The 21,017-nt window shown below is 39.3% G+C and overlaps 1 protein-coding gene across 1 annotated transcript; it reads left to right on the forward strand.

Moving 5' to 3' along the window:
- Positions 1-8,846: 8,846 nt before the first annotated feature.
- Positions 8,847-15,497, forward strand: LOC117978522 (beta-defensin 131A). Its single transcript, XM_055116280.2, has 2 exons — positions 8,847-9,269; positions 15,199-15,497. The coding sequence occupies exons 1-2, from the start codon at positions 9,212-9,214 to the stop codon at positions 15,351-15,353; spliced, it is 213 nt and encodes a 70-aa protein (XP_054972255.1). The 5' UTR covers positions 8,847-9,211; the 3' UTR covers positions 15,354-15,497.
- The last annotated feature ends 5,520 nt before the right edge of the window (positions 15,498-21,017 follow it).

The following is a 21,017-nucleotide window of genomic DNA, read 5'->3' on the forward strand; positions in this document are numbered from 1 at the left end:
GTTCTCATTGTTCAATTCCCACCTATCAGTGAGAACATGCGGTGTTTGGTTTTCTGTCCTTGGGATAGTTTGCTGAGAATGACGGTTTCCAGCTTCATGCATGTCCCTACAAAGGACATGGAGTCATCCTTTTCTTATGGCTGCATAATATTCCATGGTGTATGTGTGCCACATTTTCTTAATCCAGTCTATCACTGATGGGCATTTGGGTTGGTTCCAAGTCTTGCAATTGTGAATAGTGCTGCAATAAACATACGTGTGCATCAGCATGGCCTATTTTGCTGTTAACACTTGTGATTGTATTATTAAATTCTCATAGAGCATTTTTCATATCTATCAGATAACTTTTGTTCTTTCTTAAAAGGGCTATTTTGTCTTTCAACTCATATCATTTTATTAGATTCCTTAGATTCCTTGAAATTGGTTTCAACTTTCTCCTGAACGTCGATGATCTTCATTCCTATATTGATTCTAAATTATATATCTGTCATTTCAACCCAGTTAAGAACCATTGCTGGGGAACTACTGCAGTCCCTTGAAGGTAAGAGGACACTCTGGTTTTTTGAGTTGCCAGAGTTCTTGTGCTGCTTCTTTTTAATCTGTGTAGACTGATGTTTCTTTAATCTTTGGTGTCGCTGTCTGTATTAATCTGTTCACAAGCTGGTAATAAAGACATACCAGAGACTGTGTAATTTATAAGGAAAGAGGTTTAATTTGCTCACAATTCCACATTGTTAGGCTGGGGAGGCCTAACAATCATGGCAAATGAGGAGCAAAATTACGTCTTACGTGGTGTCCGGCAAGAGAGCTTGTGCAGGGGAATTCCCATTTATAAAATCATCAGATCTCATGAGAGCTCACTCATGGGGGAACCACCCCCACGATTAAGTTATCTCCATCTGGTCCTGCCCTTGATACATGGGGATTTATTCAAGTTGACATTTGGGTGGGGACACAGAGCCAAACCATATCACTGTCCTTTGGATGGGGTTTTTGCTCTTATATTCTTTGACAACTTTGACGTTTTGATTGTGGCATAAAGTGGGTTCCGTTGATTGGCTTCATTTCTGGGAAACTTCTGGGGGCCAAGGCTCAGCTCATTACTCCTAGGCTGTGTGCCCTAATCCTGGGAAGCTGGTACCAGGCTCCTGGCTTTGTTCTCTTGTCCCTTGAGGTGAGAAACCTGCTGCACCTGACATTGGGCATTTTAAGTTCTAACTTAAGTTCTAACGGCAAAAGCACAGACAATGCAAGCAAAAATAGACAAATTCAATAATAATCAAAATAAAAAGCTTATGCACACCAAAGAAAACGATTAAAGAGATAATCTACAGTTTGGGAGAAAATATTCGCAAGCCATACATCTGATAAGGGGTTAATAGACAAAATTTATAAGGAACTCAAACAACTCTACAGAAAGAAAACAAATAGTCCAAATAAAAATTGGGCATGGGAAGTGAATAGACATTTCTCAAAAGAAGACATACAAATGACCAATTAACATATGAAAAAGTGTTCAACATCACTCATCATTAGGGAAATGGAAATTAAAACCACAATGAGATATCACCTCACACCTGCTAGAATGGCTACTACCCAAAAGAGGAAATGTAACAGGTGTTGGAGAGGATGTGTAGAAAAGGGAACACTTGCACACTGTTGTAGGAATGTAAATTAGTGTAGCCATTATGGAAAACTTATAAGTTTCTCAACAAAAATAAAAATAAAATTACATATGACCTAGCAATCTCAGGTCTGGGTATTTACTGAAAAGACTTGAAATTTGTATATTGAAGAGATGTCTGCATTTCCATGTTCATTGCAGCACTTTTTGCAATAGTCAAGTTTTGGAATCAACATAAGTGTCTCTCAACAGATAAATGGATAAAGAAAATATGGTATATATACACAGTAGAATACTATTCTACCTTAAAAAAAAGAAACTTTTTTATTTGCAGCAACAAAGATGGAATTGGAGAACATTACGCTAAGTGAAATAAGCCTGGCACAGAAAGACAAATATTACATGTTTCACTTATTTGTGGAATCTAAAACAATCGAACTCAAATAAGCAGAGAGTAGAACAGTGGTTACCAGAGGCTGGGGATGGTAAAGGGATGAGGATATCGTGGTCAAACAGTACAAAGCCTCAACTGGACAAGAGAATTAGGTTTCTTTAAGATATACTGCACAGAACGGTGAATATAGTAAAAAATGTGTTATACATTTCAAAATTGCCAAGAGAATACATTTCAACCATTCTCAAGACAAAAAAATCATGATTTTAGGTGATTGGTGTGTTAATTACCATGATCTAATTATTCCACATTGAATTCATAAATCATAACATCACTTCGTACCCAATAAACAAGACAACTATAATTTATCAATTTATAATTAATAATTTGTTAATAAATAAGATAACAGGCAAAAGATTTGAGTACACATTTCACCAAAGAAAATATGTGAATGGGCATAAACACATGAAAAGATGATCAGAATCATTAGTCATTAGTGAAATGCAAATTAAAAGCAGAATGAGAAGCCACTTAACACACACTAGAATAACTATAATAAAAATGACCAGTGATAAAATATGTCCATGAAGATGTGGCTAAATGAGGGCCCTTTACAATGCTGATGGAAATATAAAATAGTATCACCGCTTTGGTAAATAGTTTGGCCTTTTCTTAAAACTGATAAATATGAATATATCATGCAATTTAATGATACTATTCTTAGGTTTGTATCCCATATATTAGTATATGGATAAACATAATTTACTATATCTCTACGGAGAAATAGTATTTCATAATAAAAAAGAACAAATACTAATAGATTATACATCATGGATGAACTTCCACAACACTATGCTGCATGAAAAAAGCCAGTGAATGAGTTTATATATAACCCCCACAATCCTAGTCTTCAGATTAAAATGTGGCCCCAGCTGACAGCTTTTGTCTGCAACCTCAACACAGACCTTTAGCCAAAAGCACCCAGTTAAGCCTCATCCCACAGAAACTTGTGATAATCAGTTTGTTGTTTTAAGCCACTACATTTTGGAATACCTTGTTATGCAACAATAACTAATACACTACCCCTGTGAAATTTCTATATTGTGCTTATTCTCTTTCATAAAATGTGTTGAGTAACCACCTAGCTCAATGTGTAATCTCAATTATTCTTAAGAAGTAGGAATTATCACACTTTGGGAGGCCGAGGCGGGTGGATCACGAGATCAGGAGATCGAGACCATCCTGGCTAACAGGAGGAAACCCCATCTCTACTAAAAAATACCTAAAAGAAATAGCCGGGGTTGTTGGCGGGCGCCTGTAGTCCCAGCTACTCGGGAGGTTGAGGCAGGAGAATGGCGTGAACCTGGGAGGCAGAGCTTGCAGTGAGTCGAGATCGCGCCACTGCACTCCAGCCTGGGTGACAGAGCAAGACTGCGTCTCAAAAAAACAAAAAAAGAAATAGGAATTATCTATTCCTTCAGGATTGTACATAAAATCTTGCTAGTTCTAGCACCTTTTGGATGTAAAAGTATAGAACATTGACCACTTGTAAGTTTCTTTTGGTCAATATTATTCATTTGTATTTTCCTAAAAGTGTCCATTTCATTCACTTATTCAGGATAGAGGGTTTAAAGGATTTTATCGTGATATCAAAGCTCTTCCCTATCTGTAGTTTATGTTCCTTTTCTTCCCTGTATTTTTTTTTTCTCTTTTTCTCATGATGTTTTCCTAAGACTCAACTAATATATGAAACTTCCCATAAACTACCTAGTGGTCTTACTAAATAACTCTACAATGTTTCCTGCTTTGTTTTGTTCCTTATTTATGTGTGATATTATTTTTGTTTATTGCCTCCTATTTTGTTTCAGGTTTTTCTTCTTTTTATTTTGTTATTTATTTCGATTCTTCAGTTGAGCAGTTCGCTGCTTTCATACTTTCATGAATTCTAGTAAATGTCTTGAAGACCATAAATGTCCCTTTTTATACCACTTTGGCTGCAATCCACAGGATTTCATTCATAGTGCTTTCCGTTTTTTCAGATCTAATTATTTTGTATTCATTTTTATGTATGCCTTAGCCCAAGTGTTATGTAGGAATGTGTTGTGTTTTAATATCTCTGTGTATGAATCTGGGAATATATCTTATTGTTATTGATTTCTGATATTAGCAAATTGCTGCAGGGAGCATGCCCTTTTTGATATCAATTTTATTTTATAATTTATTCAATAATCATGGAAAGCCTCTCTGAGATGGTGACACAGGAACAAAGACTGAATGAAATAGGGGGACAGAGTTTCCATAGAAATATCTTAGAAAAGAATAATCCTTGGAATGGTAATAGTAAAAACAGAGGCTATGAGGTAGAAATGAGTTTGAAATGTTTATGGAAGAGCAAGAAAACTAATACGTGTGGAACAGAATGAAAAGAGGGAACAGTAGCGGGAAAAAAAAGATTGGAGAAATATTCAGCAACCAAATCAAGTAGGACATTATGTGCCATGTAAACAGACTGGATTTATTCTATGTAGTTTTTTTAAAAAACATAATTAGATTCTCAATAACGAAATAATTTGATTTAATTTGCATTTTAGAAACATATCTCTGGTGTCTGAACATAAATTAGAGTATGCAAAGCTCTCACAGAAACATAGAGACAAGTTAGAGGGCTCTCTCCAGAGACACTAGTGACTTGGACAATGGTGCAATGACAGAGGAAGTGAACAAAGGTTGGATTTAAGACACATTTTAGGCCGGGCCCAGTGGCTCACACCCATAATCCCAGCACTTTGGGAGGCCAAGGCAGGCGGATCATCTGAGGACAGGAGTTTGAGAACAGCCTAACCAACATGGCGAAACTCCATCTCCACAAGAAAAAAAAAAAAATACAAAAATTAGCTGAGAATTGGTAGCTAGCACCTGTAATCCCAGTTACTCGGGAGGCTGAGACACAGAATCGCTTGAACCTGGGAAGCAGAGGTTGCAGTGTGCAGAGATCGCACCATTGCATTCCAGCCTAGGTAACAGAGTGAAACTCTGTCTCAAAAATTATAAAAAATAAAAAATAAAAGAGATATTTTAAAGACAGAACTGGGCTTGCTAATGGGTTGTAATTATGAAATGAGAGAATCAAAGGTATGCTCAGAGTTTTTGTTCGTTTTTGTTTTTTAACCTAAACAACTAGGTACATGAGCCCATCATTGAGATAGCAAGACTAAGGGGAATGTGAGTATTAACAGATAAAGCGGTATGAATCAAAAATTCATTTTGGAATTCTTGAGTTGCTTATTAGACATCCAAAAGTAGATGTCAAGTAAATAGTTGAATTTTTTTATTCTGAAGCTTATAGGGAACATCCAGGCTAGAGCTAATACTTGATTTACACAGACAGAGACAGCAACCTTCTGCCAATATGCTTCTCATAGCTATGAAGAGAATCTATCTATAGACTTGATCAACTCAAGTGCAGAAAGAGAAAAAAAAATTGCCTCCTAACAACTGATGGAGTGATTTTACTCATTTCGTTTGACTTTATGTCTATCATTTATTTTTACCTTATTTTCTATCTTTTTCTCCTATTTTGCTAGTTGAACAAAGTTATTATCCATTTTTTACCTCTACTGGAAAAGAGTCTATACTAAGATTCTCCTTTCAATTAACAACGTATTGAACTAAAGGTTTCACTCGCTCCATATAAGTTAAGCACACCTGCAACTCCAGCGCCACTTGGGTCAGGAGACCTAGCCAGAAATTGATTTGGAAATAGTAGAGAAGCCCCTTGGGACAATCTCATAACATTTACATAGTGAAAGTAGAAACACAAAACAATGCCCAACAATGAAAGGGTGATTACATAAATATATTATGAAATATCCATAATATGAAATATTATGCAGAAAGTAAAAATTACTCTTTTGGAGTATTTGAAAATAGTATAGGAAAATATTTACAATAAAGTAATACTTATTAAATAAATAAAGCTATAGGTGAATCACAAGAATAAGAGAGAGAGAAATTTAAGGGAAAGTAAATAAACTAAAATAGTAATGATCGTTTAAGTGATCAAGTAATTTCTTATATCTATTATCATGACAATCTTATTTTTTCCAATTTTACATGAAATAATATTTAGGAATCAATAAAAATAAAATATACATATAGGATATAGGCATATATGTGTTTGTCTACTCTTATACAGAGAAAAACTTGTGAGTGATTTAGCAAAAGTATATTCAATGGAAAGCTGAAGGAAAATGTCAGCCACGTGTGGGGTAAGAAGTGAATGAAAGATAAAATGGAAATGAAGCATAGAGACTATGATTTTCCTGAGGGGGAAAGGGAAAAGCTAGGACATTCATTAAAAAAACAAACTAAATACAGGAAAGACAATTTTGTGTTTTGTTTTTAACATGGGAGGAACTTGAGGATATTGACAGACTTAAAATAAGGAAAACAATGGATTTAGAAAGCTGGAAGCAGCCGGGCACATAGCTCACAGCTGTAATCCCAGCACTTTGGGAGGCAGAGGCAGGCAGATCACTTGAGGCCAAGAGTTCAAGACCAGCCTGGCCGACATAGTGAAACTTCATCTCTACCAAAAATACAAAAATTAGCTGGGTGTGGTGGCACACACCTGTAATCCCAGCTACGTGGGAGGCTGAGGCAGGAGATTCACTTGAACCTGGAGGTGGAGGTTGCAGTGAGCTGAGATCACGCCTCTGCCCTCCAGCCTGGGCAACAGAGTGAGACTCTGTCTCAAATAAATAAATAAATAAGAAAAAGAAAACCGGCATCAACAAGAAGAAAAATAGATAATTAATGCATCAAAGTCCCCAAAGCTGTCAGTACTGCTGAAGGCAGGGAAGGAAATTAAACAATGAATACTTGATTATAAATTGTTTATTGAAAATCTGGTGCCTTCCTGGAGAGTTATGTGCAATAAAACGCTATAATTTCTAGGTCAAATTTAATTATCTAATGGTAAATTGCCTTCTTTCTTCTTCTACTGTGACAGCTTATATTTGATAGGTTGATAGCTATCTGATTTTCTTCTTGGTGTTCTTTTAAGGAAAGTCATTGGTCAGAGCACTTTATCTTTCTTCACTGAAGCCCTCTGAAATCTAAGCCATCTTTCAATGCTCATCTGGTACCTACTGGTCCACCCCCAGCATGCAATGAACCTTCGTCTGACCCTTCTTTGATATCCCTGATTTCTAGCCCATGGATTACACAATGTTCTTGGGCTTCCTGGACAGGATTCCAAGCCTGCCTCCTGGCTCCAAATCTCTTAGGTTGGTGCAAACGTAATTGGGATTTTGGCCATTGAAAGAAATGGCAAAAACCGCAATTACGTTTGCACCAACCTACATCAGGCTGACAAACAAATGTTCATAGAAAATATCAAGCAGTGAAAATTATGCCCTTAGTGTTCCATAAAGGATTTCAGTTATTTGTTCTCATAAATTGTATTGCTTTGCAGTGTAAACTGTACTTCCAAAGCTTTTCCTCGTGATCAAGAAAGAAATAATTCTCAGAGAGGTGAGAAAAATTAGTAAATTCTGGATCCTTGATCAGAGATGCTAATGATCCTAGGCCATTCTGCCTTCAGTAAATGGAACATTCAGCAATAACCAGCACAATGACCCTAAGATCCCCCTTTGAGTTTCTAGGGTGCTGGCAGAGGCTTGTGTCCAGGCACCGCTGCCCCAGCAACTCAGGAGGAAGGACCTGAATGGAGGTTTAGGTAAAAACATCCCCAGAGCTTTCATGCCCCTCACTGGCCCTTCTTAGGCTAAGACTTGGGAAGTTTGCCTCTCCCAAGACCTCCCCATCCCTGACTCAAGATTTCATTTCCAAAGTCTCTAAAGTCAGGTAGGACCTGCTGAAATAATGTAACCACGTGTTCCATTCACTAACACTCTGAAGTATTATAGAAGTAGCACCAAGAAGAAGCCATGGCAGAAAGAGAACTTCCGTCTTGGTACTGAGAAAAGTTACTTCACCTGTAGTGAGACCATCTAGAAAGGAATGAAGGTCAAGTAAGACCAGGAATGTGCATGTACTTTGCAGTTTCTGAAGTTGATATTCTGCCAGACGTGGTGGCTCACCCCTGTAATCCCAGCACTTCGGGAGGCCGAGGCGGGTGGATCACTTGAGGCCAGGAGTTCGAGACCAGCCTGGCCAACATGGCAAGACCCTATTGCTACTAAAGATACAAAACTTAGCCAGGCATGGAGACGTGTGCCTGTAATCCCAGCTACTCGGGAGGCTGAGGCAGGAGAATCACTTGAAACCGGGAGGCAGAGGTTGCAGTGAGCCAAGATCGCACCACTGCGCTCCAGCATGAGCAACAGTGTGAGACCCTGCCTCTAAATAAAAAATAAATAAATAAATAAAGTTTACTCATACCCTCTTTAAGCATTCCCTACGGCACCCAAAGTATTCTGGTGTTTATGTTCATTTCCTTAGTGTCTAAGAAGTAATTTGTGCCTCTTTGTCAGAAATATGCTCGTGTTGCATTGCCATTTCTTTGTATATATTATTTTCTTTCCGAAGTGTATTATAGGTTCCCTAAGACCCACTCTTCTTTCTTTAATTTCTCTAAAATTACACATAACTGATGTGCAAACAATTTGTGTTAACTTAGATTTCAGTATAAAAATTAGATTATCTCATTTGATCGATTGGACAGAAAGATAATCAAATAAAAGTTTTTCTGTATCTCACTAGTCTGTTTATAATTTCATATTTAATTCCATAGCTTCAGCATGCTAACACACGGTGCCAAAATAGTAATAAATAGGCATGCTGTTGTATTACGTGCTTCTTCCTATTATCAGAAAAATAAAATGAATGCTTTTCCTCTATAACTGCTTCCTTAACTTTTACAGTTCCTCCAGAATGCATAAGACAATGCTGATATTTCAAGTCTCTCTCCTGCCTTTGCCATGGCTGTGCTTTCTACTACCTTTGCAGACATTCTGTTGACCTTTGATAAATGTACTTTAAATGACTGATAGTCGTGATGATTGCATGCTTTCTCCTGATATAAAATCTCCTTGAAACACAGAAATCTTCTTGCTCCTGAAAGGTTCAATAATCACTCAACAACTCACCTCTTCAGAGGACTGAATGTACACAGAAGTCCTCTTCATCTCAGCTACTGATTCCCTCTAACCTGCTTTACCTATTCAAACATGAGGGTCTTGTCTTTTGTCTTTGGAGTCCTTTCCTTGATGTTCACAGTTCCTCCAGGTAAGACAGAAACTTTTTTATTCCAAAGTTCTAAAAATATAAGTAAAAGAAAATGTAAGGTCTTTCAAGAGTCTGAAAATAAATTAGGCACAGGCAGATTTTACTGTACCATGAAGGCTGCTCAGAGGATTGAAGAGTTGATACTAAAGAAATAAATAAGGTGGTTCACTGCAGTGATTTAACCTATGATAAACTCACTTGAGGCCGGGCACAGTGGCTCATGTCTATAATCCCAGCATTTGGGGAGTTTGAGGTGGGTGAGCTCAGGAGTTCTAGACCAGCCCGGTGGGGGCAACAGGGTGAAACCCCATCTCTACAAAAAAAAAAAAATACAAAAACTTAGTCAGGTATAGTGGCGCATGCCTGTGGTTCTGGCTACTCAGGAAACGTAGGCAGGAGGATCGCTTGAGCCTGAGATGTCAAGGCTGCATTCAGCTTAGGTCATGCCACTGCACACCAGCCTGGGCAACAGAGTGAGACCCTGTTTCAAAAAATAATAATAATAAAAAATAAACTTACTTGAGAGTTGTGTTTGATCAAAAGATGGTGAGAGGATGCACACAGAACACAGGAAATTTAAAGAATTGGAAAAATGAAAAGCGAATGATGACTAGAAGAAGGGCTAGAGGTGACGAGGTGGATACTCCACCATAACCCTTGGTTCACAGGATAAATTCACCACTGATCCAGGCAAGGAGCTAGCTTCTGTGTTCCTTTAAAGTTGAAGAAAACTCATATGATATCATTTAATGTATATGGAAATTACTTTTTGTATGGTGAGAGTTAAGATTCCACCTTAATTTTTAACCACATAACTAGCCAATTATATATAAGCATATTTATTAAATAATCAATATGACTTTCCCAAATTAATTTTAAAATTCATCAATACCCCATAATAAAAACATATTAAACTGTGGTTTATACCCGAGATTTAGATTACTGGTTGACTTATTGATCATTTCTGAAGCACATTTTAATACTTCACGATTCAAGATTCCCTCATTTATATAATACTGCATGATTCAAGATTCCCTTATTTATATAATTATAAATAATTATGCCTTTCCTCCATGAATGTTAGTGGGTTTTTTTATATTTTTATTGATACACAATTTACCTAACATTCATTGCCTTAAAGTGTTCTATTCAGTGGTTATCAGTGTATTCTTAAAATTGTGCACCCCTCACCATTATCTAATTCCAGAATATGTTTATAAGCGCAAGAACAAATCTCTCCTCCTCCCAGTCCCTAGCAACCACTGATCTCATTTTTGTCTCTATGTATATTCCTATTCTGGACATTTACTATGAACAGAATAATAAATATGTGATCCTTCATGTCTGCCTTCTTTCATTTAGCATAATGTTTTCAAGATTAATCCATGTTGTGGCATATATTCGTACTTCATTCCTTCATTCATTGGTCATCAGTATATCCCACTTTAAGAATCCACTGATACTTACTAAATGGAACACTCTAAAGGAATGAATTTTATAGTAAATTCTATCTCAATAAAAATATAAAACACCAACATTCATGGAGGAAAAGTATCATTCTGTATAATTATGTAAATGATGGAATCTTGAAATACATTTTAAAATATGCTCTGAGGTAATATGCGCCTCAGAAAAGATAAATAAGTCAATTGATAATCTAAATCTCAGGTATAAACCACAGTTTAATATGTATTTATTATAAAGTATTGGTGGATTTTAAAATTAATTTGGGAAAGTTAGATTGATTATCGGTGTTGGTAAAAAAAAAATTTCATCGTATGGATTATTTAGCATATGGTTGCTTATAACAGACTCTAATGATCCATTGTGTTTCTTTTATATCAGTTGTAATGTCTCCTGTTTTATTTCTGATTTTATTTATTTGGCATTCTCTCTTTTGTTCTTGGTTAGTCTAGCTAGCAGTTTATAAAGTCTGTTTATCTCTTCCAAAAGTCAATTTTTTGTTTCATTAATTCTTTGCATTTTTTAAATCTCAAATTCACTTAGTTCTGCTCTGATTTTTATTATTTCTTTCCTTCTCCTAAGTTTGGATTTCATTTTATCTTGTTTTTCTTGTTCCTTGAGGTGCATAGTAGCTTGTTCATAATCTTACTATGTTCTTGCAGTAGGCATTTATTGCTATAAAATTCTCTATTAGCACTGTCTTTGTTGTATTCCATAGGTTTTGATATGTTGTGTTTCCATTTGCATTTATTTCAAGAACATTTGTTATTTTCTTCTTAATTTTCTCATTGACTCAATGGTTGTTCAGAAGCATGTTGTTTAATTTCCGTGTTATCTGTATAGTTTCCACAGTTCCTCCTAGTATTCATTTCTAGTTCTATTCTATTTTTGTCTAGAATATACTTGATATAATGTTGATTTTTCAAAATTTGTTGAAACTTGTTTTGTGTCTTAACATGTGGTCTAGCCTGGAGAATGTTCTATGTGATGAGGAGAAGAATGTGTACTCCACTGCTATTGCATGAAATATTCTGTAAATGTCTGTTAAGTCTATTTGGTCTGTGGTACAGATTAAATTCAATGATTATTTGTTAGCTTTCTACCTAGATGATCTGTTCAATGCTGAAAGTGGGGTATTGAAGCCCTCAGTTATCATGATGTTGAGGTGTATCTCTCTCTTTAGTTCTAATGACATTTTTAATATATCTAAGTATTCCACTAGTGGGTACATATATATACATATTTGGAATTTTTTGTATCCTCTTGTTGAATTGGCCCTTTTATCATTATATGATGGCCTTCTTTGTCCCTTTTTATGTTTTTTCACTTAAAGTCAATTTTGTCCAATATAAATATAGATGTATTAGGCCATTCTTGCATTGCTATAGGGTTATCATAAGAAAGTACCACAGAATGGGTGCCTTAAATAACAAAAGTTCATTTTCTCACAGTTCTGGAAGTTATAAATCTGAGATCAAGATGTCAGCACATTTGGTTTCTCCTGAGGCCTATCTTGGCTTGCAGCTGCTTGCCTTCTTGCCATGTCCTCTTATGGCATTTTTTCTGCGCACATGCATTCCTGGTGTCTCTTCCTCTTCTAATAAGGACATCAGCCATATTGCACGAGGGCCATACCCTGAGAGTCTCATTTTAGCTTTATCACTCCTTAAAAAAAAAAAAAAAACTTATCTTCAAATATGATTACATTCTGAGATACTGAAGATTGGGACTTCAACATACAAATTTTATTATTACTTGTTAGCCCATAATGATGAATTCATCAATAGACTGATATGATCAAGGAAAGAATCAGTGAGCTTAAAGAAGTTTAAATAGCAACTTCCAAAACTTAAAAGCAAAGAAAAAAGAATTAAAAAGAACAGAATATTTAATAAGCGTAGGCCAATTACAAAAGGAACAATATATGTGTAATGAAGTATCAGGAGGAGGAGAAAGAAAGGAATAGAAGAAATATTTGAAGAAATTCTGATTGAAATTTTCCCAGAATTGAAAATAAACAAAATGTACATATCTAGGAAGCTGAGAGAATACCATGCAAGATAAATACAAAAAATTTAAACATAGGCATATTATATTGAAACTGCCAAAAATCAAAGACAAAAAAAAATCTTAAAAGAAGCCAGGAGGGGAAAAAATCTTTTTCTATGGACAACCAAGGATAAGATTACATCAGACTTCTCTAAAACCACATAAGCAAAAAGAGAGGAAAGTGAAATATTTAAAATGTTAAAAAAGAGAAAAAAAACACTATCTTAAAACTCTCTACTTAGCAATATTATCTTTTTTTTTTTAGACAGAGTCTCACTTTGTCACCCAGGCTGGAGTGCAGTGACAGTGACCTTGGCTCACTGCAGCCTCTGCCTCCTGGGTCCAAGCAATCTCGTGCCTCAGCCAGCCACCACCACGCCTGGCTAATTTTGTAATTTTAGTAGAGACTGGGTTTCGCTAGGTTGGCCAGGCGGGTTTCGCTAGGTTGGCCAGGCTGGTCTCGAACTCCTGACCTCAGGTGATCCGCCCGCCTTGGCCTCCCAAAGTGCCAGGATTAAAGGTGCAGGCCATCGCACCCAACCTACCCTTTAAATTAAGGTAAAAATCCATAATTTCCTTAGGTAAACAAAAATAGAGTTTGTCACCAGTAGTCCTACCTTACAATAAAAGTAAAAAGAAATTCTTCACTCATACTCAATGGTGAAAAACTAAAACCTTTTCTTCTAAGATCAGGAACAAGGCAAAAGTGCCCCTTCTTGCCACATTTATTTAACATGATACTAAAAGTTCTAGCAAGAACAATTAGGCAAGAAAAGGAAATAAATGGCATCCAAACTGTTGAGGGGTGGGAATGAGTAAAATTATCTATTTCCAAATAACATATTTTTTTGTAAAAAACCCTAAACTTCACTCCCCCAAAATTATTACAACTAATAACAAATTCAGTAAAGTTGCAGGATAGAAAATCAAGATACAAATATCAGTTGTGTTTCTATAGCATTAACAACAAGCAACTGGAAAGCAAGTAAAGAAAATCCCATTCATAATAGCAAGAAAAAAGATAAGATACTTAAGAATAAACTTAACCAAAAAGATGAAAGACTAGTACATTAAAAATTGCAGACATTCATGAAAGAAATTAAAGAAGACACAAATCAGTGGAAAGATATCGTATGTTCATGAATTGGAAGACATAATAATATCAAAATATCCATATTATTCAAAGCAATTTATAGATTATATACAATCCCTATCAAAATCTTAATGGCACTCTTGACAGAAATAGGAAAAAGAATCTTAAAATTCATATAAAACCACAAAGGACCCAGAAGAGTCAAAACAATGAGCAAGAAAAACAAAGCTAGGGGCATCACATTTTCTAATTTCAAAATGTATTATAAAGATAGAGTAATCAAAACTGTGTGCTACTGGCATAAAGACAGACATATAGGCCACTGGAAGAGAATAGAGTGCCCAGAAATCAACCGACACTTTTACAGTCAACTGGCCTTCAACAAACATGCGAAGAATATATAATGGGGAAAAGACGGTTTCTTCAATACATGGTACTGAGAAAACTGAATATTCACATGCAAAAGAATAAAATTGGGCCTGTATCTTATACTACACACAAAAAGCAACTCAAAATGAACTACACATTTTAACATAAATACCTGAGACTGTAAAACTTGTAGAGGAAAACATAAGGAGAAACTTTCATGATGTTGTTCATGGCAATTATTTTAACTTATAAATTGTGACAAAAGGATTTGGGAAGGACTGGTAGGTTTAAAGGGAATATTTATGGGAGATTATGGGTTATAGGCTCCTGTGCATATCTCAGTAACTTCCTCAGTAAAGGAGACATGGCCTTGAGCCCGAATACGCTGGGAAGCTGGAACTAAGACTCAACTCCTTCTGACCCCTTCTCTCAATTAAGGATTCTTTTTTCTCATTTCACCAAGAACAGAGAAGCAACCAAAGATAGCTTTTCCACTTTCCCACCACCATATCTCTTCACATAATTTTATCTTTATCCATAATCTACCTTCTCTTCACTCTCTCATTCAAGGCCAACCCCTCCACTTACACTAGATTCCATCCCCAATGACTTTTTCAAGAATTTAACTCCAGAAGTTAAACATTATTTCCTGCATTATGAATCTCTACACCACCCCCAAGCAGGATAATTCATTTTAGGTAGAAATATGTGGTAATAGTTCTCATTGAAAATTCTGTACATTTCCAGCTACTGCCTCATTTACTACTCTCTTTACAGAAGAAAGCATCGTTTGTCTTGATTCAGCATCTCCACTTTTTCTCTTGCATTCTTTTGCTGTTGTTTTGTTTTTCTGGGAAAGTTCTTTAATGTTTTTAATTTATTATAAAACATTTCAGACTTTAAAAATAAAAAGTAAGTATATTGTGTCATATAATTTGTCTTCTCCTCTTAAAGCCGGAAGCTTCATTTCTAATGATGAATGTCCTTCAGAATATTATCATTGCAGACTGAAGTGCAATGCTGATGAACATGCAATTAGATACTGTACTGACTTCAGCATCTGCTGCAAACTGAAGATCATTGAAATTGACGGACAAAAGAAGTGGTGAAAATGCTAACTCCATCTTCTTCAGACTCCAGGAGCAAACACATGTCTTAAACTCTCTTATCTATGAATAATTAACATGATGGATGAAAATTATTATAATTGCATGTTTAGATGGTCAGGTGAAAATGAATATAAATTTTATAAATGCTTACACTCTATTTTCATTTGTGCATTTTAACATTTACTCCCTTAATTTACATCCACAGCCACATTGTTGTTTCACCCATAGTACTATATCTGATGTGGGGAGTAAGAGCCAGCCCCTTTTGCCCCCTGGCTCTGAGGAACCCCATCGCAGTTGGGTAAGGCACCCACGGCGATGCCGTGAGTAACAGCCAGCCCTTCTTGCGCCCCTGGCTCTTAGGACCCCCATCGCACGGGGGTGAGGCGCCCTCCGCGATGCGGGGAGTAAGAGCCAGTCCCTCTTGCACCCCTGGCTCTTAGGACCCCCATCGCACGGGGGTGAGGCGCCCACCGCGATGCGGGGAGTAAGAGCCAGTCCCTCTTGCCCCCCTGGTTTTTAGGATCCGCGGTGGCCTCACAGCCTGTTTATCATATTGTGAGTAATATCATCTCCGCTCTGGAGATTATGAACTGTTTCACAAACCGGTGTACACCCTGGGTATACAGAGATTGTACAACCCTCTGTATTGGGAGGCATATCATCTTCTTCCTCCCTGAATATTAAGAACAGTATCACAGGGGTGTTTCTACTCCCTGGTATATCGGGTGTCATATCCTCCTCTCCCATGTTGCAATTAGAAACAATATCATTGGGGGTGTGTCCACCTTCTGTGATATTGAAAGTAATATCATACTCTTCCCTCCAGGATCATGGGAACAATATCCTTGGTGGTGTCCATGTTCTGCCACATATGTAGTCCTATCACCCACTCCGCCTTGGAATGTTATTAAGGACCATCTCACACAGGGGTGTACACTTCCTGCGATGTTGGGAGTAATAGCATTGTCTTCTTCCGTGAATATTAGGAGCAAAATCACCAGGTGGATGCACACCCAGTGCTATATTGGGAGAAACATCATACTCCACCCCCTGGAGATTATATTCTGATCAATATCACCGGCTGGGTGTACACCTACTGCGATATTGAACGTAATATCATGCTCTCTCCCTCCCTGGACATTGGGAGCAATATCGCAGGTGGGTGTACACCCACTGAGGTATTAGGGCGTAATATTAGTATGAATTATACCTCATTTATTATTAACATCAATATGAATGACGGATATTAATATTAATATTAAGAAATAATTGCTAATAAAAAGTTTTCAGACTATTAATATTAATATGAATTATTAGAAGTTAATATTTCTGTTTTCTAATGAATAAGATCAATATCAGTTATTAATATCCGGCATCATTAATCATTAATATTAATCATGTATTGTTATGGTTAGTATAACTATTTAACATTAATTATCATTATTATCGGTATTGATTTTAAAAATTATATTATGGGTTATTAATATTGATAATTATTAATAATTGAGATTATTAATTGCGGTAAGTCGCATTGCGCCATTCCACCCCTCCCTCGGCAGCTCGTTTACGACCCAAAAAAGCTACACAAATGCCCCTGAGAGAGCAGCGGTAGACTGGGATAGATGAGGATGGGCACGTGGTGGAGAGGCGTGTTTTTGGGTACCAGCCCTTCACCTGCGTCGACCTTCTCAACTGGAAAAACAATACACTGCCCTATACCGAAAAGCCACAAGCCCTAATAGATTTGCTCCAACCTGTTATCCACACCCACAACCACACCTGGGCTGATTGGCACCAGTTGCTCATGTTCCTCTTTAACAGCGAAGAAAGGCGGAGAGTCCTCCAAGCAGCAACTAAGTGGCTAGAGGAACATGCACCAGCTGATTATCAAAACCCCCAAGAGTATGGAAGGACCCAGTTGCCAGGAACGGACCCCCACTTGGACCCACATGAAAGAGAGGATATGCAAAGGCTAAACCGAGACAGGGAAACTCTCTTGGAAGGATTAATGAGGGGAGCTCAGAAGGCCACAAACGTTAACAAGGTCTCTGAGGTCATTCAGGGAAAAGAAGAAAGTCCAGCACAATCCTATGAGAGAGAATTGTGGGAAGCCTATCGTATGTATACTCCCTTTGATCCCGATAGCCCTGAAAATCAGCGCATGATTCCCATGGCTTTAGTCCATCAAAGCGCAGAAGACATGAGAAGAAAACTGCAGAAGCAGGCTGGGCTTGCAGGGATGAATCCATCCCAATTACTAGAAATAGCTAGCCAGGTGTTTGTAAACAGGGATGCAGTAAGCTGTAAGGAAAACGGCAAAGAGAATGGAGGTCAAGCCCGGCGACACGCCGACCTGTGTGTCAGATGCAGCAATCAGAGGGCTCCCCTCCCAAAGAGGCAAGGGAAGGGGGCCCCTGGGAAAGAAACTCACCTTGGCTGTAAGAGTTTGCAGCGTAACCAGTGTGCTTATTGTAAAGAAATAGGACAGTAGAAGAACAAATACCCTCAGCTCAAAAGAAAACAAGGTGACTCAGAGCAGGAGACCCCAGACAAGGAGGAAGGGGCCCTGCTCAACCTGGCAGAAGGGTTCTTGGACTGAGGGAGACCGGGCTCAAGCCTCCCAAAGAGCCTCTGGTCAGAATGACGGTCGGGGGTGGAGACATTCACTTTCTTGTAGATAGCGGTGCCGAACATTCGCTAGTAACCGCCCCGGTCGCCCCCTTATCCAAAAAGACTATTGACATCATCGGAGCCACGGGGGTTTCAGCAAAGCAAGCTTTCTGCTTGCGTCGGACTTGTACTGTAGGAGGACATAAAGTCATTCATCAGTTTTGGTACATGCCTGACTGTCCCTTGACCTTTTCAGGAAGGGACTTGCTCAGCAAGCTGAAAGCCACTATCTCTTTGACAGAGCACGACTCTTCGCTGCTAAAGTTACCCTGAACGGGAGTCATTATGACCCTTATTGTCCCCCAAGATGAGGAATGGAGACTTTTCTTAACTGAGCCAGGCCAAGAGAGAAGAACAGCTCTGGCTAGCCAGTGGCCAAGAGTACGGGGAGAAGACAACCCTCCAGGACTGGCCAGTTAAGAATGGGGCCCTGCCAGTGAGGCAAAAACAGGAGCTGGTCCCCAGAGAAGCCCTTCAAGGTATCCAGGTCGGTCTCAAGCACGTAAGAACTTTTGGAATGATTGTTCCTTGTCTGTCTCCATGGAACACGCCCCTCCTGCCTGTTCCCAAGCCATGGACCAAGGACTACTGGCTGGTACAGGATTTGCGCTTGCTTCATCAAGCTACACTGATTTTACTTCCAACAGTACCTAAACCGTCCACATTGTTGTGGTTGCCGCCAGCTGAGGACAGCTGGTTCACCTGCTTGGACCTGAAAGACGCTTTCTTTCCTATCAGATTAGCCCCTGAGAGGCAGAAGCTGTTTGCCTTTCAGCGGGCAGATCCGGAGTCAGGTGTCACTACTCAGTACACTTGGACCGGGCTTCCCCAAGGGTTCAAGAACTCCCCCAACATCTTCGGGGAGGCGTGGGATCGAGGCCTCCAGAAGTTTTCCAGCAGAGACCTAGGCTGCGTGCTGCTCCAGTAGGTTGATGACCTTCTACTGGGACACCACACGGCAGTCGGGTGTGCCAAGGGAACAGATGCCCTACACCGGCACCTGGAGGACTGTGGGTAGAAGGTGTCCAAGAAGAAAGCTCAGATCTGCTGACAGCAGGTACGTTACTTGGGATTGACTATCCGCCAGGGGTCAGAACGCAGCCCGGGATCAGCCGGGATCAGAAAGAAAGCAGGTCATTTGCCATCTAGCGGAGCCTAAGATCTGAAGGCAGGTGAGAGAATTCTTAGGAGCTGTGGGGTTTTGTAGACTGTGGATCCCAAACTTTGCAGTATTAGCCAAGCCTTTGTATGCAGTCACAAAGGGGGTGGGGACAGGGAACCTTTGGAATGAGGATCCCAACAACAGCAAGTCTTTCATGAGTTAAAGGAAAAACTTCTGGCAGCCCCAGCCCTGGGGCTACCCGATCTGACAAAGCCTTTTCCATTATATGCATAAGAGAGAAAAGATGGCAGCTGGACTTTGAACCCAAACTGTGGGGCCCCGGCCGAGGCCGGTGGCCTACCTCTCTCAACAACTAGACGGGGTTTCTAAAGGATGACCCCCCTGTTGGAGGGCCTTGGCAGCAACTGCTCTGCTAGTACAAGAAGCAAATAAGCTGACTCTTGGGCAAAGCCTGAACATAAATGCCTCCCGTGCTGTGGTGACTTTAATGAGTACTAAAGGACATCATTGGCTAATGAATGCCAGACTCACCAAGTACCAAACTTTGCTCTGTAAAAATCCCCGTATAACCACTAAAGTTTGTAACACCCTACACCCCACCACATTGCTGCCGGTATCAGAGAGCTCTGTCGAGCCTGATTGTGTAGAAATGTTGTACTCAATTGACTCTAGCAGGCCTGACCTCCGGGACCAGGCTTGGGCATCAGTAGACTGGGAACCATACGTGGATGGGAGCAGCTTCTTCAACCCCCAAGGAGACAGAGGTGCAGGGTATGCAGTGATAACCCTGGAAACTGTTGTTGAAGCCAGATCACTGCCCCAGGCCACATCAGCCCAGAAAGCTGAACTCATTGCTTTCATTGGGGCCTTAGAACTCAATGAGGGTGAGACTGTCAACATTTACACTGATTCTCCGTATGTCTTTTTAACCCTTCAAGTGCATGGAGCGTGATAGAAAGAAAAGGACCTTTTGAACTCTGGGGGAAAAGACAGAAAATATCAACAAGAAATCTTTCAATGATTAGAAGCAGTATGGAAACCCCACAAGGTGGCAGTTATGCATTGCAGAGGACACCAGCGAGCTTCCATCTTGCTGGATTTGGGGAATTCCCGCGCTGACTCAGAGGCTTGAAAAGCAGCATCTGTCCCCGTCTGGGCATCAGTGCACTCTCAAGCACCTGATCTTGGATCTGCTTTTTCTAAAGAAGAAAAGGACTTTCTCCAGGTAGAGGGAAGGACAAGTGATGGAGGAAGGATGGATTCACGTACCAGTTGGGAGAGTAGCTGTGCCATAGCTGCTAGGAGCTGCAGTTATACTGGCTGTGCAAGAAACCACCCATCAAGGTCAGGAGTCACTGGAAAAGTTGTTAGGCCGGTATTGCTACATCTCGCCTTTGTCAGCCCTTGCCAAAACGGTGAGGCAGCAGTGTGTTACTTGCCGACAGCATGATGCGAGGCAAGGTCTAGCCGTTCCGCCCGGCATAGGAGCTTATGGAGCAGCCCCCTTTGAAGGTCTCCAGGTGGACTTCACAGAGATGTCAAAGTGTGGAGGTAACAAGGATGTACTAGTTCCTGGGCGTACCTACTCTGGGTGGGTGGAGGCCTATCCAACACGAACTGAGAAAGCTCATGAAGTAACCCCTGTGCTTCTTCATGATCTGATTCCTAGATTTCGACGGCCTTTAGGGATCGGCTCAGACAACGGGCCTGCGTTTTTGGCTGCCTTGATACAGAAGACGGCAAAGGTATTGGGGATCACACGGAAACTGCATGCTGCCTCCCGGCCTCAGAGTTCCGGAAAGGTGGAGCGGATGAATCGGACTATCAAAAATAGTACTATTGTCTTCCCCGCTGGATATTTAAAACAA

The sequence above is a fragment of the Pan paniscus genome, chromosome 7, assembly GCF_029289425.2.
Source record: "Pan paniscus chromosome 7, NHGRI_mPanPan1-v2.0_pri, whole genome shotgun sequence".
Classification (NCBI taxonomy): domain Eukaryota; kingdom Metazoa; phylum Chordata; class Mammalia; order Primates; family Hominidae; genus Pan; species Pan paniscus.

Excerpts from the sequence above, each read along its gene's own strand:
- LOC117978522 (XM_055116280.2), top strand. The coding sequence starts at position 9,212 with ATGAGGGTCTTGTCTTTTGTCTTTGGAGTCCTTTCCTTGATGTTCACA. Across the intron at positions 9,270-15,198 it reads GATGTTCACAGTTCCTCCAG|CCGGAAGCTTCATTTCTAAT; the intron begins GTAAGACAGAAA and ends CTCCTCTTAAAG.